Source organism: Grampus griseus (genome assembly GCF_964374135.1).
Source record: "Grampus griseus genome assembly, chromosome: 2".
NCBI classification, from domain to species: domain Eukaryota; kingdom Metazoa; phylum Chordata; class Mammalia; order Artiodactyla; family Delphinidae; genus Grampus; species Grampus griseus.
Genome location: NC_139018.1, coordinates 40,055,342 through 40,072,838, shown reverse-complemented (window position 1 = coordinate 40,072,838; position 17,497 = coordinate 40,055,342). Strand labels below are relative to the sequence as shown.

At 41.6% G+C, this 17,497-nt stretch overlaps 1 protein-coding gene across 1 annotated transcript in view; it reads left to right on the top strand.

Moving 5' to 3' along the window:
• PRKCH (protein kinase C eta) overlaps positions 1–17,497 on the top strand; it is a 223,471-nt gene that overhangs the window by 55,996 nt on the left and 149,978 nt on the right. Inside the window, exon 2 of the mRNA XM_082649021.1 lies at positions 16,062–16,125. Within this exon, the coding sequence (XP_082505147.1) occupies positions 16,062–16,125 (64 nt within the window). The remainder of the gene's footprint in view (positions 1–16,061; positions 16,126–17,497) is intronic.

Sequence of the window (17,497 nt, the reverse complement as noted above, 5' to 3'; positions counted from 1 at the left end):
ACTTCTTTTCCAATTTGTATTCCTTTTATTTCTTTTCCTTCTCTGATTGCCATGGCTAGGACTTCCAAAACTATGTTGAATGATAGTGGTGAGAGTGGACATCCATGTCTCATTCCTGATCTTAGAGGAAATGCTTTCAGTTTTTCACCATTGAGAATGATGTTTGCTGTGGGTTTGTCATATATGGCCTTTATTATGTTGAGGTAGGTTCCCTCTATACCCACGTTCTGGAGAGTTTTTATCATAAATGGGTGTTGAATTTTGTCAAAAGCTTTTTCTGCATCTATTGAGATGATCATATGGTTTTTATTCTTCAATTTGTTAATATAGTGTATCACATTGATTGATTTGCGTATATTGAAGAATCCTTGCATCCCTGGGATAAATCCCACTTGATTGTGGTGTATGATCCTTTTAATGTGTTGTTGGATTCTGTTTGCTAGTATTTTGTTGAGGATTTTTGCATCTATATTCATCAGTGATGTTGGTCTGTAATTTTCTTTTTTTGTAGTATCTTTGTCTGGTTTTATTATCAGGGTGATGGTGACCTCATAGAATGAGTTTGGGAGTGTTCCTTCCTCTGTAATTTTTTGGAAGAGTTTGAGAAGGATGGGTGTTAGCTGTTCTCTAAATGTTTGATAGAATTCACCTGTGAAGCCATCTGGTCCTGGACTTTTGTTTGTTGGAAGATTTTTAATCACAGTTTCAATTTCATTACTTGTGATTGGTCTGTTCATATTTTCTAATTCTTCCTGGTTCAGTCTTGGAAGGTTATACCTTTCTAAGAATTTGTCCATTTCTTTGAGGTTGTCCATTTTATTGGCTAGAGTTGCTTATAGTAGTCTCTTAGGATGCTTTGTATTTTTGCAGTGTCTGTTGTAACTTCTCCTTTTTCATTTCTAATTTTACTGATTTGAGTCTTCTCCCTCTTTTTCTTGATGAGTCTGGCTAATGGTTTATCAATTTTGTTTATCTTCTCAAAGGATCAGCTTTTAGTTTTATTCATCTTTGCTATTGTTTTCTTTGTTTCTATTTCATTTATTTCTGCTCTGATCTTTATGATTTCTTTCCTTCTGCTAACTTTGGGTTTTGTTTGTTCTTTCTCTAGTTCCTTTAGGTGTAAGGTTAGATTGTTTATTTGAGATTTTTCTAATTTCTTGAGGTAGGCTTGTATAGCTATAAACTTCCGTCTTAGAACTGCTTTTGCTGCATCCCATAGGTTTTGGATCATCGTGTTTTCTTTGTCATTTGTCTCTAGGTATTTTTTGATTTCCTCTTTGATTTCTTCAGTGATCTCTTGGTTATTTAGTAACGTATTGTTTAGCTTCCATGTGTTTGTGTTTTTTATGGTTTTTTCCCCTGTAATTGATTTCTAATCTCATAGCATTGTGGTCAGAAAAGATGCTTGATATGATTTCAATTTTTAAAAATTTACTGAGGGTTGATTTGTGACCCAAGATGTGATCTATCCTTGAGAATGTTCTGTGAGCACTTGAGAAGAAAGTGTAATCTGCTGTTTTTGGATGGAATGTCCTATAAATATCAATTAAATCTATCTGGCCTATTGTGTCATTTAAAGCTTCTGTTTCCTTATTTATTTTTCATTTTGAATGATCTTTCCACTGGTGTAAGTTAGGTGTTAAAGTCCCCCACTATTATTGTGTTACTATCGATTTCCTCTTTTATAGCTGTTAGCAGTTGCCTTATGTATTGAGGTGCTCCTATGTTGGGTGCATATATATTTATAATTGTTATATCTTCTTCTTGGATTGATCCCTTGATTATTATGTAGTGTCCTTCCTTGTCTCTTGTAACATTATTTTAAAGTCTATTATATCTGATATGAGTATTGCTACTCCAGCTTTCTTTTGATTTCCATTTGCATGGAATATCTTTTTCCATCCCCTCACTTTCAGTCTGTATGTGTCCCTAGATCTGAAGTGCGTCTCTTGTAGACAGCATATAGATGGGTCTTGTTTTTGTATCCATTCAGCAAGTCTGTGTCTTTTGGTTGGAACATTTAATCCATTCATGTTTAAGGTAATTATCAATATGTAGGTTCCTATGACCATTTTCTTAATTGTTTTGGGTTTGTAGTTCCTTTCCTTCTCTTGTGTTTCCCACTTAGAGAAGTTCCTTTAACATTTGTTGTAGAGCTGCTTTGGTGGTGATGAATTCTATTAGCTTTTGCTTGTCTGTAAAGCTTTTGATTTCTCCATCAAATCTGAATGAGATCCTTGCCAGGTAGAGTAACCTTGGTTGTAGTTTCTTCCCTTTCATCACTTTAAGTATATCATGCCACTCCCTTCTGGCTTGTAGAGTTTCTGCTGAGAAATCAGCTGTTAACCTTATGGGAGTTCCCTTGTATGTTATTTGTCATTTTTCCCTTGCTGCTTTCAATAATTTTTCTTTGTCTTTAATTTTTGCCAATTTTATTACTATGTGTCTCGGCGTGTTTCTCCTTGGATTTATCCTGTATGGGACTTGCTGCGCTTCCTGGACGTGGGTGGCTATTTCCTTTCCCATGTTAAGGAAATTTTCGACTATAATCTCTTCAAGTATTTTCTCTGGTTCTTTCTCTGTCTCTTCTCCTTCTGAGACCCATATAATGCAAATGTTGTTGCGTTTAATGTTGTCCCAGAGGTCTCTTAGGCTGTCTTCATTTCTTTTCATTCTTTTTTCTTTATTCTGTTCTGCAGCAGTGAATTCCACCATTCTGTCTTCCAGGTCACTTATGCGTTCTTCTGCCTCAGTTATTCTGCTATTGATTCCTTCTAGTGTATTTTTCATTTCACTTATTGTATTGTTCATCTCTGTTTGTTCTTTATTTCTTCTAACTCTTTGTTAAACATTTCTTGCATCTTCTCGATCTTTGCCTCCATTCTTTTTCCAAGGTCCTGGATCATCTTCACTATCATTATTCTGAATTCTTTTTCTGGAAGGTTGCCTATCTCCAGTTCATTTAGTTGTTTTTCTGGGGTTTTATCTTGTTCCTTTCTCTGGTACATAGCCCTCTGCCTTTTCATCTTGTCTATCTTTCTGTGAATGTGATTTTTCTTCCACAGGCTGCAGGATTGTAGTTCTTCTTGCTTCTGCTCTATTTCTTTTTTTAACTGAAGTATAGTTGACTTAAAATGTTGTGTTAGTTTCAAGTGTACAGCAAAGTTATTCAGTTATAAATATATAAATATATGTATATATATACATATTTACTCTTTTCTATTATAAGTTATTAAAAGATACTGAATATAGTTCCCTGTGCTGTATAGTAGGTCCTTGTTGGTTATCTGTTTTATATATAGTAATGTGCATATGTTAATCCCAAACTCCTAATTTATTCCTCCCCCCTTTCCCCTTTGGTAACCATAAGTTTGTTTTCTGTGTATGTGAGTCCATTTCTGTTTTGTAAAGAAGTTCATTTGTATCTTTTTTTAGATTCCACATATGTGATAACATATGATATTCGTCTTTGTCTGACTCACTTCACTTAGTTTGATAATCTCTAGGTCCATCCATGTTGCTATAAATGGCATTATTTCATTCTTTTTTATGGCCAAATAATATTCCAGTGTGTGTGTGTGTGTGTGTGTGTGTGTGTTTACATACATACACACACACCACATTTTCTTTATCCATTCATTTGTCAGTGGACATTTACATTGCTTCCATGTCTTGGCTATTGTTAACGTGCTGCTGTGAACATTGGGGTGCATGTATCTTTTCCAATTATTGTTTTCTCCAGATATATGCCCAGGAGTGGGATTGCTGGATCATATGGTAACTCTACTTTTAGTTTTTTAAAGAACATCCATAGTGCCTGCACCAGTTTACATTCCCACCAACAGTGCAGGAGGTTTCCTTTTTCTCTACACCCTCTCCAGTATTTATTATTTGTAGACATTTTGATGATGGCCATTTTGGCCAGTGTGAAGTGATACGTCATTGTAGTTTTGATTTGCATTTCTCTAATAATTAGCAATGCTGAGCATCTTTTCATGTGCCTGTTGTCAACTGTATGTCTTCTTTGGAGAAATGTCTATTTAGGTCTTCTGCCCATTTTTTGATTGGGTTGTTTAGTTTTTTTGATATTGAGCTGTTTGTGTATTTTGGAAATTAAGCTCTTAATTGTAGCATCATTTGCAAATACTTTCTCCCATTCTGTAGGTTGTCTTTTTGTTTTATTTATGGTTTCCTTTGCTGTACAAAAGCTTTTAAGTTTAATTAGGTCCCATTTGTTTATTTTTGCTTTTATTTCCATTACTCTAGGAGGCGGATCCAAAGAAATATTGCTGTGATTTATGTCAAAGAGTGTTCTGCCTATGTTTTCCTCTAGGAATTTTAGAGTATCTGGTCTTACATTTAGGTCTTTAGTCCATTTTGAGTTTATTTTTGTGTATGGTATTAGAGAATGTTCTAATTTCATTTTTTTACAAGTAGCTGTCCATTACAAGTCTCTGTCTCATTTAATGCCACCAAGATTGTCATTGGCCTGGTGACTCTCTGTGACCACTTCTCTTTTACCTTGTACCCCACCTCTGATTACAAAGTACAGCTGCTGCTCCCTCCCCTGTCTTCCCCCGTCTGCCTCCCCCTCTCCATCCGCTCTGCTGCTGGCTTAGCTCAGGTCACCTGCAACCTTTACTAAGACCAACAGAATAGCCTTTGAATATGTATCTCCACCACGAGCTTCTCTCCCCTTATAATCCCAACACCCTGTCTGTAGGGCTCTATCATATTGGTATAATCCTGAAACTTTGCAGATTGAAACCCCTCAGCGGCTCCCCATTGCCCTGGGATAAGAGCTAGCCTTCCAGGGTGCCAGGAGGCCACTGTTGACCTGATAGCTTTTCCTCTCCAGCCTAGTTTCTGACCCATCTCATTTACACAGCCTGCATTCCACCATACGCAATCCTAATAGTCCTCAGTGCATTTGCACATACTTCCGCTCTGTCTCCCCTTCCCTGGCCCACCTGGAAAACTGCTACCTGTATTTCTAGGTAGGGCACCCATGTCCATTTTGGCAAAGCTTTCCTCTTCCCTTCCCTCTGGGAGGCCAAAAGGAGTGAAAGTTTCACCAGATAACCCTTGGGAGAGACCTTGGGCTTGATGTATTTTCTAATGTTCCTTCAGATTCACAGTTATCTAAAGGTGACCAAGAGTCTGAGCAATGAGAAATTAAGTAGACACATCTATAAAACATCTTGAGAGACTTCCCCGGCTGTCTAGTGGTTAAGACTCTGTTCTTCCACTGCAGGGGGAGTGGGTTCGATCCCTGGTGGGGGAACTAATCCCTCATGCCGCTTGGGAAACAAAAAGACCTCAAGTCAATGCTGAAAAGAATGCCATAGTAAAAACAACAACAAACAAACAAACAAACCTCTTAAATGCTTAAGTATGCTGTATAGTTTGACTTACTCCTTGCTTTGGTTTTGCTTTCTTCCTCCATTACAATGTAGAATAATTCTGGATTTGTTTATATCTTTTTTTAAAAAAACCTGAAATCTTCTGTAGCAAAACTGAGACTCTCCACCTCCTAGTATGTCTCCATCCTTGTGGGAGCTTCACCTCGGGGAGGCTCACTGGGGGGGCCGAGAGCTCTCCCCAGGCAACCCACAGAAGCTGTGAAGAAGGAAGGGGGCTGTGAGGCCACCGAGCAGGAGGGTGGGCAAGGATGGCAATCCTCACCTCCAGCCACAGTCCAAAGGCCACCTGTCCCTTTCATTTAATACCTTATCCTGGCAAGGACAGAGTTACATTCTCTTCCGGAAGGGTCTATGGAACAGAAAAGAGAAGGATTGAGATCATGGTGAATGTGCCCTTTTAAAGTGTTCTTTGATGTAGGGAACACAATTACCATGGTTCCTCTCTCAGTTTAGGGTCTGCTCTGGCATGAGGTCCTTGCGGGGCAGACACCTTATTGGAGGAGAAAGCAAGTACCCTCTTAGCTCTGGGGGGTGCTGTTCTGAGAGTCCCCTGCTGGTTTCAAGGGTGGGCATTTGACTCCAGAAGAGCTCAGCCCACCCTTTTTGGTCCATCAGGAGTACCAGCAGCTCTGGATCTCCTGGGCTGGGCAGGTCCCTTTAGAGCCTCTGTTCTCCTTCACAAAGGAGGTGTCAGGTAGGCCTCCCAGCACAGAATTGAACTCCCTTAGGAGGTAAAGAGGGAGGAATTGTAGTGGAGTGTTTTGAAGAGCCTAAGGCATCCCATCATCTAATTGACATTTTCAATCCCTTGGCTATTGGAGTCAAAGATTGAGAGACACACACACAGCACTTGTACAATAGACCATTTCTATCTATCCTTAGCCTTCTCCTTGGCAAAGAAAAAGTATTGTAGTCCTCAGAGATATCCAATCTGGACTACTTATTCCTGGTTTTTCATTTTGGTCAGGGACAATTTGAAAAACTAATTTTAATACAAAAGAATTCCCCTTTTGCCAGGAGTTACACTATTTACACTAGGACATAGGGGTAATGGGCTCTGAATTGAAATAACTCTAAGTTTAAATTTGCAGTGATTGGGTATGTTTAGCTGGGGGTGGGGAAGAGTTACCATGAGGCTTTATGCATTTGAGCGGCATACTCTTCTGTAGTCTTTACGTCCTCTGTGGAGTTCAGAACCTGTTTGTGGCTTGGAGTCGTAGAATCTTAGATATGAAAAGGGCTTAAAAGCCTAGTTGTCCACCTTTATTGTCTAGGTGCAGAAGCCAGATGACCTGCCACCAGAGCTGTGGTCACAGCCGAGGGCTCTTTCCCCACCATCCTCTTCGACCACATGGAGGGTCCAGACTTAACCACTGACTAAAGATAGTATTTTCCTTCACTTTAAACTATAGTCGTATTTGATAAGTCTCACCTTTCTGTTCAGTTTTTGCCATCTGCTTTTTCTGATCGTTTTTAATCTGTGGTGCTTTTTAGTGTGCTTTTAACACCTAAACCTTGTCTGGTTGCAAAAACAGAAAATCAGCAGGGACATAGGGTTTGCCTCATTCACCCCCTTTTCCTTTAAACTCCTTCCCATGGCGAAGCGATGCGCTGTGTGTCTGCAGCACATGACCCTGACTCAAGTCCTCCAGGCAGCTGACTAGTGGAACCTGAGCTGCCCGCTGCATTCTGCTAGCCCCAGCACAGACTTGCCACATGCCCTTGTGAAGAGCCATCAGGCGACACCATCAGGCTGATGCCACTCCCCCTGGCCTTGGCAGTGAGGAAGCAAGGCTGGAACACCGAGGCTCGGCATTTGGCCGGGAGCACCCTCAGGTGCCGAGGGCACAAGTCTAGCCCAAGTTCCCAGGGAGACGGGTGATGCGATTGACCTAACATGCCAAGGCTTGGGCAGTCTGGTTCGGGTGGAACAGAAGGCATCAGGCAAACCTGCAGGCAGGTGCAGGCACAGCAGCCTACAGGGAGGCTGGTGTGGAACTGGGGCGGGGTCTTCCCTGAGTCTGTATCTTGGCTTGGCCTTCTCTGCTGGTGAATTCCGTAACCTCATGGAGCCTTCATTTTCCCCTCTGTAATGGTGGTGGTGATACCTTGCAGGGAGTGAAGGTGAGAAATAAGGTAGGTCAGGCACCTACCTGGCAGGGCTCCTGCACATTGATGAATTCAAGACACAGTAACTGTTATTTCTGTTACTAAAGAACATAGCTACATGTCTCCTTGTTGGTTATTGGTACAATTCCGTAAAGAAATTTTTTTTCCTTTAAGAATTTGAACTCTCATTTTCAAGTCTCATGGTTTTAGCTGGAAGAGAATTATGAAATGCTTTATCATGTTTTTAAGTTCTTTAGTTACTTATCCCTAGAGTAAGACCTAGAAAAGTTATAGAAATGATCCACCTAGCCAAGAATCTGAATATCACAGATGTCTGGCCCAAGGCCCATAGAGTTTAGGTGAACCTTGTACCTTTGCCCAATAAAGGATTGTTTTTGTTTCTTTTAATATGCTAGGGCCTTTTGCTTATCCCAGGCTGAGATGAAAATTAAGTAGCCAGAAGTTTCCTGCCTGTGATCAATTCTAATGCCTTCTGTGAAGGGAAATGGTTGTAAATTATTACCAGTTAATTAAATGAGTGTTTCCGTTGAGTCCTGTCTGCAGGCTTTTATCCAAGCCTGTTTAGAATCATGGAATATTAGAGCTAGAAAGGATTTTTTAACAATCCTCTCATTTCATGGGCAAGAAGACCGAGTCAGGGATATAGGTGACTTGCCCAACTTCTGCAAAGTGTTGCCAAAGGAAAGAAAACACTGGCTCAGGGTGTGTGGTGGAGGAGGGGGGCTGGCGATCAGTTGGCTCGTCAAGTGAGCAGAGTATGATCCTTAAGGAGGGGGCCTGTGCAGTCCATATGCTACTGGTTTGCCGTGGAGCCATCTTGAAGTGCTTTTATATTTTACAAAGTGCTGTCAGAGTGTTTATTACAGGATAAAATACTATCATTCCCATTTTATAGGTGATGAAATTGAGGTGGTCAGATGACCTTCCAATTCAGCTCATTAGACCAAATCAACAGATATTTTTTGAGTGTTTACTTGGTTCAAGGAACTCTACTAGGCCCTTCAGGGAATAAAAAAAAGTCAGATCCGGGCTTCCCTGGTGGCGCAGTGGTTGAGAGTCCGCCTGCCGATGCAGGGGACACGGGTTCGTGCCCCGGTCCGGGAAGATCCCACATGCCGCGGAGTGGCTAGGCCCGTGAGCCATGGCCGCTGAGTCTGCATGTCCGGAGCCTGTGCTCCGTAATGGGAGAGGCCACAACCGTGACAGGCCCGCGTACCAAAAAAAAAAAAAAAAAAGTGTCAGATCCCACTGGAAAGGAGCTTACAGACTTAACTGCAAGTGAGGAGATGTAAGTCTATGAAATTTTATCTAATTGTTAAGGGTATCAGTAAATAGTAAGATAATAATCGAGAAAGGAATTTTGAGACTGCAGGGATCAATGTGCATGTGAGATCTTCCTGGCAAAAGTTTCTTCCTTCAGCTTCTGTAGTTACATCATCTTTGCTAGGTACACTCAGCTGCTGCTTCCACGTGCAGCCTCAGGGAGCTTCTCTGGGAAATCCTGAGCACCTGGCAGTGATCCTGACCCTAGGAGTCATTCAGTCAATGTTGGAATGAGTGGATAGGTGAAGAGAGAAAGGCTTTCTAAGTAGAGACAGCAGCACGAGCACAGGTGTGGCTGTGACATAGTGAGGAGATGGACCTGACTAGAAGAGTAGGTTTAAAGAATGGAAATTTGAAAAACAGGTTTGGGTTAATTAGTGGGGAGCCCACGGTGCCCTGGAAAGCCAGGTAAAGGAGAGTGAGTTTTCTTTTGAAGGCACTAGGAAGCCTCTGGAGGCTTAGATGGAGGAAAGTTGATGAGAGTGGCACTTTGGAAAGGGCATTTGGGCAGAGAGAGGTAGACACTTGTTTGTTTTTATACCACAGAAGTTTTAAACTTTGATGCAGTCCAATTTATCATTTTTTGTCACTTGTAATTTTGATGTCATATCTAAGGAACCGTTGCCTAACCCAAAGTCAGGAAAATTTATTCCTCTATTTTCTTCTAAGAGTTTTATAGTTTTAGCTCTTACTTTTAGGTCTGTGATCCATTTTGAGTTCATATTTATATATGGTGTGAGGTAGGGGTCTGCTTTTATTCTTTTGCATGTGGAATCCAGTTGTCCCAGCACCATTTGTTGAAAAGAGTACTCTTTCTCCATTTAATTGTCTTGGTACTCTCCTGCCCCTTTTTAATCCCTCTCTCCCACCTGTCTTATTTCCCTTACCCATCCCCAGGCAACCACTGATGTTTTCTGCCGCTATAGAAACTATATGTTTACAGTCAGGTTAAACTGTATGTTGTCTCTCTTTTTCTAGGCAGTATGTTCTCTTTTGTGTTTGGCTTCTTTCATTTACTATTTTTCCATGTTGTTGCATGCATCAATAGTTTATTCTTTTTATTGTTGAATACTATTCCATTGTATGGCTATATCATATTCTTTAAAAAGCGCCTTGAGCATTTGCATACATATTTTTGAACATATGCTTGCTTTATTCTTGGTTAAATACCTAAGAGTTGAATGGCTGGATCAAATGGGAGGTGTATGTGTAACATTTTAAGAAAATGTCAAACTGTTTCCAAAGTGATAGTTCCATTTTATAGTCGCATCAGCAACATATGGGAATTCCAGTTGCTCCACATTCTTACATTTAGTATGGTCAGACTTTTTAGTGTTAGCCCTCATAATAGGTATGTATTGTTATTGCATTGTGGTTTTAATCTGCATTTCTCTAATGATTAATGAGGTTGAACTTGTTTTTATATACTTATTTGCCATCTTTATATTATGTCTTCTTTGGTGAAATGAAGTGATGAAGCCCATTTTTTAAAAGTTGGGTTGTTTTCTTATAGAGTTTTGCAAGGTCTTTATTTGGATACAAGTGAGAAACAAATTACACTATTTTCTCCTGATCTGTGCCCTGTCTTTCATTCTCTTGACAGTGTCTTTCAAAGAGCAGAAATTTTAATTTAGATGAAGTCCAATTTGTCATTTTTTTCACGGATTGTGCTTTTTCTTTTTTTTTTTTTGCGGTACGCGGGCCTCTCACTGTTGTGGCCTATCCCGTTGCAGAGCACAGGCTCCGGACGCGCAGGCTCAGCGGCCATGGCTCATGGGCCCAGCTGCTCCGCAGCATGTGGGATCCTCCCGGACCGGGGCACAAACCCGCATCCCCTGCATCGGCAGGCGGACTCCCAACCACTGCGCCACCAGGGAAGCCCTGTGCTTTTGGTTTTATATCTAAGAAATATTTACCTAATCCAAGGTTCCAAAGATTTTCTCTGACGTATTTTTCTTGAAGTATTAAAGTGTTAGGTTTTACATTTAGGTCTGTGATCCATTTTGAGTTAATTTTTGTATAAGTTACAATGTGTGAGTTGAAGTTCACTATTGTGTATATGGACATCCAGTTACAGCACCATTTGTTTACACTGAGTTTTGATGATTTATCTATTTGTGTGTCAGAATGTCACTTTTAAAGGCCATTGCTTTCTGAGTTTTGACAAGGGCCCAGGAGTTGCCCTTCTCACTAATAGAAGTGGTCTGTAGGAAAGAGGGCTTGGCATATTCACTTCTCCCTGAATGACTGTTACAGAAAGTATGCACAGTACATCCATTTCTATGTGGGACCTCCATGGCCCTCTGGCCTCAGCCCTGTCATGGTGGATATTCTGTAAGTGCCTTAGATGATGACAGGGTAACCCAGGCCCTGATTTGGAAGGCCATAAAGCTGACAAGGAGAGTGACTGAATGACTGGATCTGGGATCTAGTGAGCCTTGGAGCCCAGAGCAACAAGCTGAAATTCTGCAGAAAAAATATGGAGCTCTTAGGATTTGGGGCCTAAGCACTGCACAGGATGTGAGAAGCAGAGCCTTACAGCATGTAGAAAAGATGCAAAGGTTTTAGTTGATGGCAAACTCAAGCTGGGTCACTGGGGCTTCTCAAAGTGTTCATGAAGTCTGTAGCTGCATCACTAAAGGGCACTGTCACTGTTGAAATCAAAGTTGGTGATAATGTTGCTTTGCCCTGTTAGCGTCTGATGCACCTGCGGGCTGATGTTCACTCTTTCATGGGAATGTGGAGAAATTGGAGCATATCTGGAGGAAACCAATCAGAATGGTAAAGGAGGAGAAAACCATGTCCTTTATGAAGCTGCTTGGAGTATCCTTGCTTGTCTGTTAATTTACTCATTCACAAAACCATTTCAGTCCTCTTATGTGCAAGTCAGGGTCCTAAGGGACCAGGGCATAGTGGCTACAACAACGAAGGGGTTCCAGCAATGGTCTCTATAATGGTGTGGAGTTGCCCACCTGTCTAAAAGAGGTCTCAGGAGGTCTTCCTGTAAAAAGTGAGTTTTGAGTTGATTCTCGATAGACAAGTAAGAGTTTGACAGGTTAAAAAGAGAAGGATTTTCTAGGTATAAAGATTGCATGCCTCAAATCACTAGGCAATAAGCTTCAGACAGGTAATGTATATTTTTCATCATTTTGACTACATTCTCCATTATGCTGTCTGACCCGTAATACATTTTGTTGATCTCTAAGGTTATAAATGAAATAATATGCCTCCCTGAAGAGTCTACAAATAATTTATAGATGCTGAGATATGGGTTGTGTATGTTTGGGATGGTAAGGGACACAGCATATGGGGCTGTGTGCCCTGCTAAGGAGTTCGGCTGTTATAGAAGGGAGAGGACACATAGAAGGATTTTAAGTTAGAAAGTCACATGGTCAGATTTTCATTTTTGAAATGTCAGTGGTAGCAGCTGGGGGATTATGAGTCTGGAGATGGAAACCAGCTAGAAGGCCCCTGCAAGGGGCAAGGTGAGGCAGGGCAGGAGGAGTGGAGAGGAAGGGGAAGGTTTAAGAGAGGCTCAGAAAGTGCACTTGGTGGGATCTGGTAGGATTATATGCACATAGTGAGGAGCCTGGGCTGCTGGGGAAACGGGGGAGTCATTTGGGGGTACATGATAAGACTTTGGACTCTGGACATGTTGAATTAAAGGGACTTGTCTTAGTGAGACACTGAGATGGAGACTTTCAGAAAAGGTGCATATATAGGTTTGAGAATAAAGTGTGTGCTTGAGACTTAGGAAATGAATGTGACTACACCCTCTCGGAGGTTCTGATATGTTTGTTTTTTCTCCTACTCCTACGCCCAAAGAATGTCAGGTGGGTTTTGAAATCATAAGCCTGAATCTTCCAATGGAAGGAAAAGAGGACTCAGGAGCAGCAGGGTTTAAAGAGAGATTCATGAAGGAGGAAGTGGGCAAGAACATCAGATACTGGCAGACGGGTCAGCTGAGGGGAAGATGGACACATGTTTGGATCTGACCATGGGATGTGACAAGGGTTACAGGAGCTGTTTCAGTGCCAGAGAGAGGCAGGGGGACAGATTGCGGGAGATGGCCTGGGCGTTAGAAAGTGTAGAGGGGAGGTGATGATTGTCTTTACAAATATGACTTATTCTCTTTGGCTGCCAATTTGGATAAGCCTTTTGGGGTGCAAGTGATAGAAAACCCTACTCAAACTGGCTAAAGCAAAAGGAAGTTATGGGCTCAAATAACTGAAAATCCAGAAGAATCAAGCAGGGCTTGATCTAAGGCTTTAAATGACATCAAGACCTGGTCTCTTTCTGTCTCTCAGCTCTCCCTTCTCTATTGACTTCATTCTCCAGCCCAGTGTGGTAGTAAGAATGGTGCCAGACACTCCCAAGTGTACGTCCTTCCAGATTACAGTTCAGCAGGAGTGAGATCGTACTTCTTCCTTGTAGATCCAGGATTCCTGATTGGACCTACTTGGATTTTGTGCCCAAACCTGCACCAGTGATTGAGGGTTGAGAGGAGCAATTACTCAGATGGCCAGAGGTAGGGCATATGCCAGCTCCAGGCCCGTCATCTTGGCCGAGGGAATTCAGTGCTCAGTTTGGCAAGCCTGGGTCACATGTCCGCTCTGGAACCAGCAGTAGACTCTCAGCTGAGCCATGGACTAATGTGAGGGCAGGGTGGTTCTCCAATCAAGCTGAAGTGCTCTTCCCAGAATCTGCAGAGCTAAAGTATGCACTACAGCAGTAGGGGACAAAACTAGGGTCAATGAATGGAAGCTATTGGTCACTGCATTTCTGCTGTTAGAGAAGGATCTTCTCTGGGGTACAGGAATGAAAGACGCCAGTTGTGGTGGTAGTGAGTTGACTGTCACTGGAGGTGTCTAAGCGGCCACCACCATGTATAGATGCCAAACCATCAGCACTGTGTAGGTGAAGCAGATAACCTCATTTCAGCCGCATTTTCAAACTGTTTCTCTGTGATGCACTAAGGAAGACATTTTACACCAAAACCCAGTGTACCATTCTCACGCGTATAAAACTGCAAACAGAATTTTCATGGCGTGGTGCTTTTCCTTACTATTTGGCTTGTTCATATTTTCTGTTCTACTTTATTCTAGTTGAAAATCCCTGTTGTGTGCAACCCACTACCTGGTTTTCATGTCTCACTAGTGAGTCTCGACCTGCAGTTGGTAAAACCCTGTTCTAAGGTCAGAGGTCTTAGATGGACTAGGCTTACAGATGGCGTTTGAGTCTGACTTTTCCACTGTGATGGTGACTTGGGTCAAAAATGAGGCTCGAACCTGTTGCACTGTGAGAGCTCCTGATTCTGAGTGCTGGAGTCTCCTGCTGTCTGTCAGAGCAACTCCTGCCCATGTGGTGGCGTAGCCTTCTTTGTTTTGTGGGCCCTCGGGCAGTGTTGGAGGGAGTTTACGGGCTGGATCTCGGAGGTGGCCTGGCAGTTGGGAGGCTGGCAGCAGCTCCTTCTGTGCCAGCAGCAGTTGATGTTGTGAGGTCGAATGTGTGTGCATGTGTGTGGCTCTGCCAGGCTTTTATATTGAAGATGAGGGAGTGGCTTTTAAAAATAAAATATTTTTGACTTGAAACAAGTCGAGGCAGAGAGTGGAGACAATCAGAGACTGACATCCTGTTTAGTCATCTCTCCAGAGAGCTCTATTTTCAGAACTGTTCTATAAAGGTTCACAAGTGGTGTTAAGATAGTTAAGGGGCTATTGTTAAGTTAGTAGTCGTGATGCAAGAAGCTGATTTGACCACTGGAGTGAGTTATGCTGTGGTAACCACACTGATAACAGACTGAACGCAGAAAGAGGCAGCAGGGTTTATAAGAATTGGCTGTTATATAGATGAAGCTCTCCCAGTCAGTATAAAACAGGCATCTTTTATTTCGAAAAAGCATAAACAGGGTGTAGTACTTAAAAACAGGTGGTGGTGAGCTCTAGGGTAAGGTCAGTGCATTTCTTTTCTTCGGTATTGGTCACCTATAGATACAATACAAACAGTAAATAGTACTGTTAAGGCTCTTTGAGATTGTCTGACAGAAGCCACATCGGAAATGCTGAATAACGACGTTATGGACTTGGAGATGGGAGCAGTGAAGCTGGGCATGGTTAAGGACCTTGCCCAGAGTGCAGAGCTGCTGCGGCAGTCGGACTGGAGTCCGTGTCCTGGTCTAGTTTGGACGCTGTACCATGTGATTCTACCCAAAAGACCATCCATATCTATACTCAGCTTCTCTGAACCTCCCTCTCTTAGACGAAAGGTCAAAGGCAGAGCTGAAGCGATAGGCTAAACCTGACAAGATTTTATTTAAGGACAATTGTAAATTTATGTATCGGAGCCCCAAAGAACCTCAGAATCCGTGGCTTAGAGGTGTTCATGGGTAGTTCAAGGTTAGCATGAAGAGGGCAGAGCCTGCCTACCTGGGCCAGTGTGGTCAGAGCAGATACAAAGGGTCCTGCCCCATCCTGGGGCCATGCTGTGTGAAGGTCTTTGGGAGACGGGAGTGTGTGCAGAGGACTGGCTCTAGTGAGAAGACGTACCGCTGCCTCGTTGGCAGAACGTCTGTCTTGTTTTCTCAGCTCGTAGATAAGAACTTGAAGGAACGTTGATGTTCCCATGAACAGTCGAGAGGAGTGAATGACAGCTCACGTACTGCCTCCCCTGGTGCTCCCTGAGGATGAACTGCACTCAGGTGGAGATGGTGTAGACAGAGACAGCACTCTTCTATTCAAACTCTTTACTTCCTCAAACTAAAGGTACGCGGTTGCCCATGGCATTGGTTCATTGCCTTTATGTTGCCATTATTTCTCTACTTCAAACTCTTGCCACGTGGTTTAGCAAAATATTGTTCTTACAAATGGTGCACATCAGTTAGGGGCGTCTCAAAAATAGTGACCACGTGTATGGTTGCTCATCAATATCACAGAGAGCCAAAAGGGAAGAGGAAAACATTCGAGAGAGGGAAAACATTGCACGGTTTCGTTTAGATCTGCTTTTCATCCGTTACAGTTTCTTGTGCTGTCACTTGTTTCCTGCCCCTCTACTGTTCAATGAAAAACATAGATCTGATTTATGGCTGTGATGTGTGCCTTGAGGCCTGTCTGTCAAGAATTATTTGAGGCCCACAAAAAAATACTTCAAAATTAGCATATAACGTACAATTTTTTTCTCTCTTTCTAGGTGGATCTGGAGCCAGAAGGGAAAGTATTTGTTGTAATAACCCTAACAGGAAGTTTCACTGAAGGTAAGAATGAATTTGGGGTGGTTTCAGGTATTTGTGTACTCTTAGTTCATACTTAGTAGGAATTTATATCATGGAGCATATAAAAAGAGCATTTCGTAAAAGACGCTTTAAAAATTGACTGTATAAACCAGGTTGGTTGGTATTTTGTTGTCTAATGGTCTATTGGTTTGGGTTGCCAGATTAAATATATTTGCTAACTCTGGCAATCTTGTGTTTTGTTTAACATACTCACTGAGGTTTTGTTTTTATTCATCATCATCTTAGTTCTTAGTTCAAGAGGTTCTTGCCTCTTTTGGTTCATGTCTATTAAACTGTATTTTAGATTTTTGGCTTTGGACCAACCTTTTAGTTTGCCCTAGGAGTGTATTAAAAATTTAAGGATTGCGTTTTCTTCCTTATAATCTTTATCTCATTCTGTCCTTTAAGGTATTCTGTTCCTCTTCCCCTTGCGCTACCTCCATCTCCCATTCCCCATATTTAAAAAATCGAGGTAAAATTTATATACAGAGAAATGAATAGATCAGAAATGAAGAGTTTGGTTTTGACAGATGCATACAACTGTGTAACAAGTGCTCCAATCCAAGACATAGAACATTTTCATCCCTCTGAAAGTTCCCTGTGTCCTCTCCCAGTTAATCCCCTGCTGCTAGAGGCAGTGAATGCAGTGTTTTGCTTTGTTTCTCCACTATAGGTTAATTTTGTCTCTTCTGGAAGTTCATATAAATGGAACTACATAGCAGGTTCTCCTTTGTGTCTGATTTCTTTTGCTCAGCATAATTTCTCTGAGACTCACTCATGTCATTGTGTATATTAGTATTCTGTTCCTTCTTACTGCTGGGTATTCTATTACATAAATGTAGCACAATTTTGTTTGCTTATTCTCATCTTGATGGACATTTTGGAGTTTTCCCTGTTTGGGGTTATTATAAAGAACGCTTCCATAAACATCCTTGTACATAAATTACACTTTGATTTTTCTTGGGTAAATACCTAGCAGTGGAATTGCTGGATAATAGAGTAGATACATGTTTAACTTTATAAGAAACTTTCAAATGGTTTTCCAAAGTGGTTGTATTCTTATATTCCCACCAGCAATGTATGAGAGTTCCAGTTACTCTGTATCCTCCCCAACCCTTGGTATGGTCATTCTCTTAAATTTTAGACATGCTGGTGGCTATGAAATGATATCTTGTAGTTTTAAGTTGCATATCAAATTCCCTCTAATTTCTGTCTCTTTTCTGGTGGCCCTCCAGTGTTTCCAATTAATTGTTTCAGAATGTATTTCTAAATATCTTAATTGTTTTGGGTGGGAAGATTAGTCCATTACAAGCTACTCCACCGTTACTAAAATCCTTGCAAAGATCTGTGAATG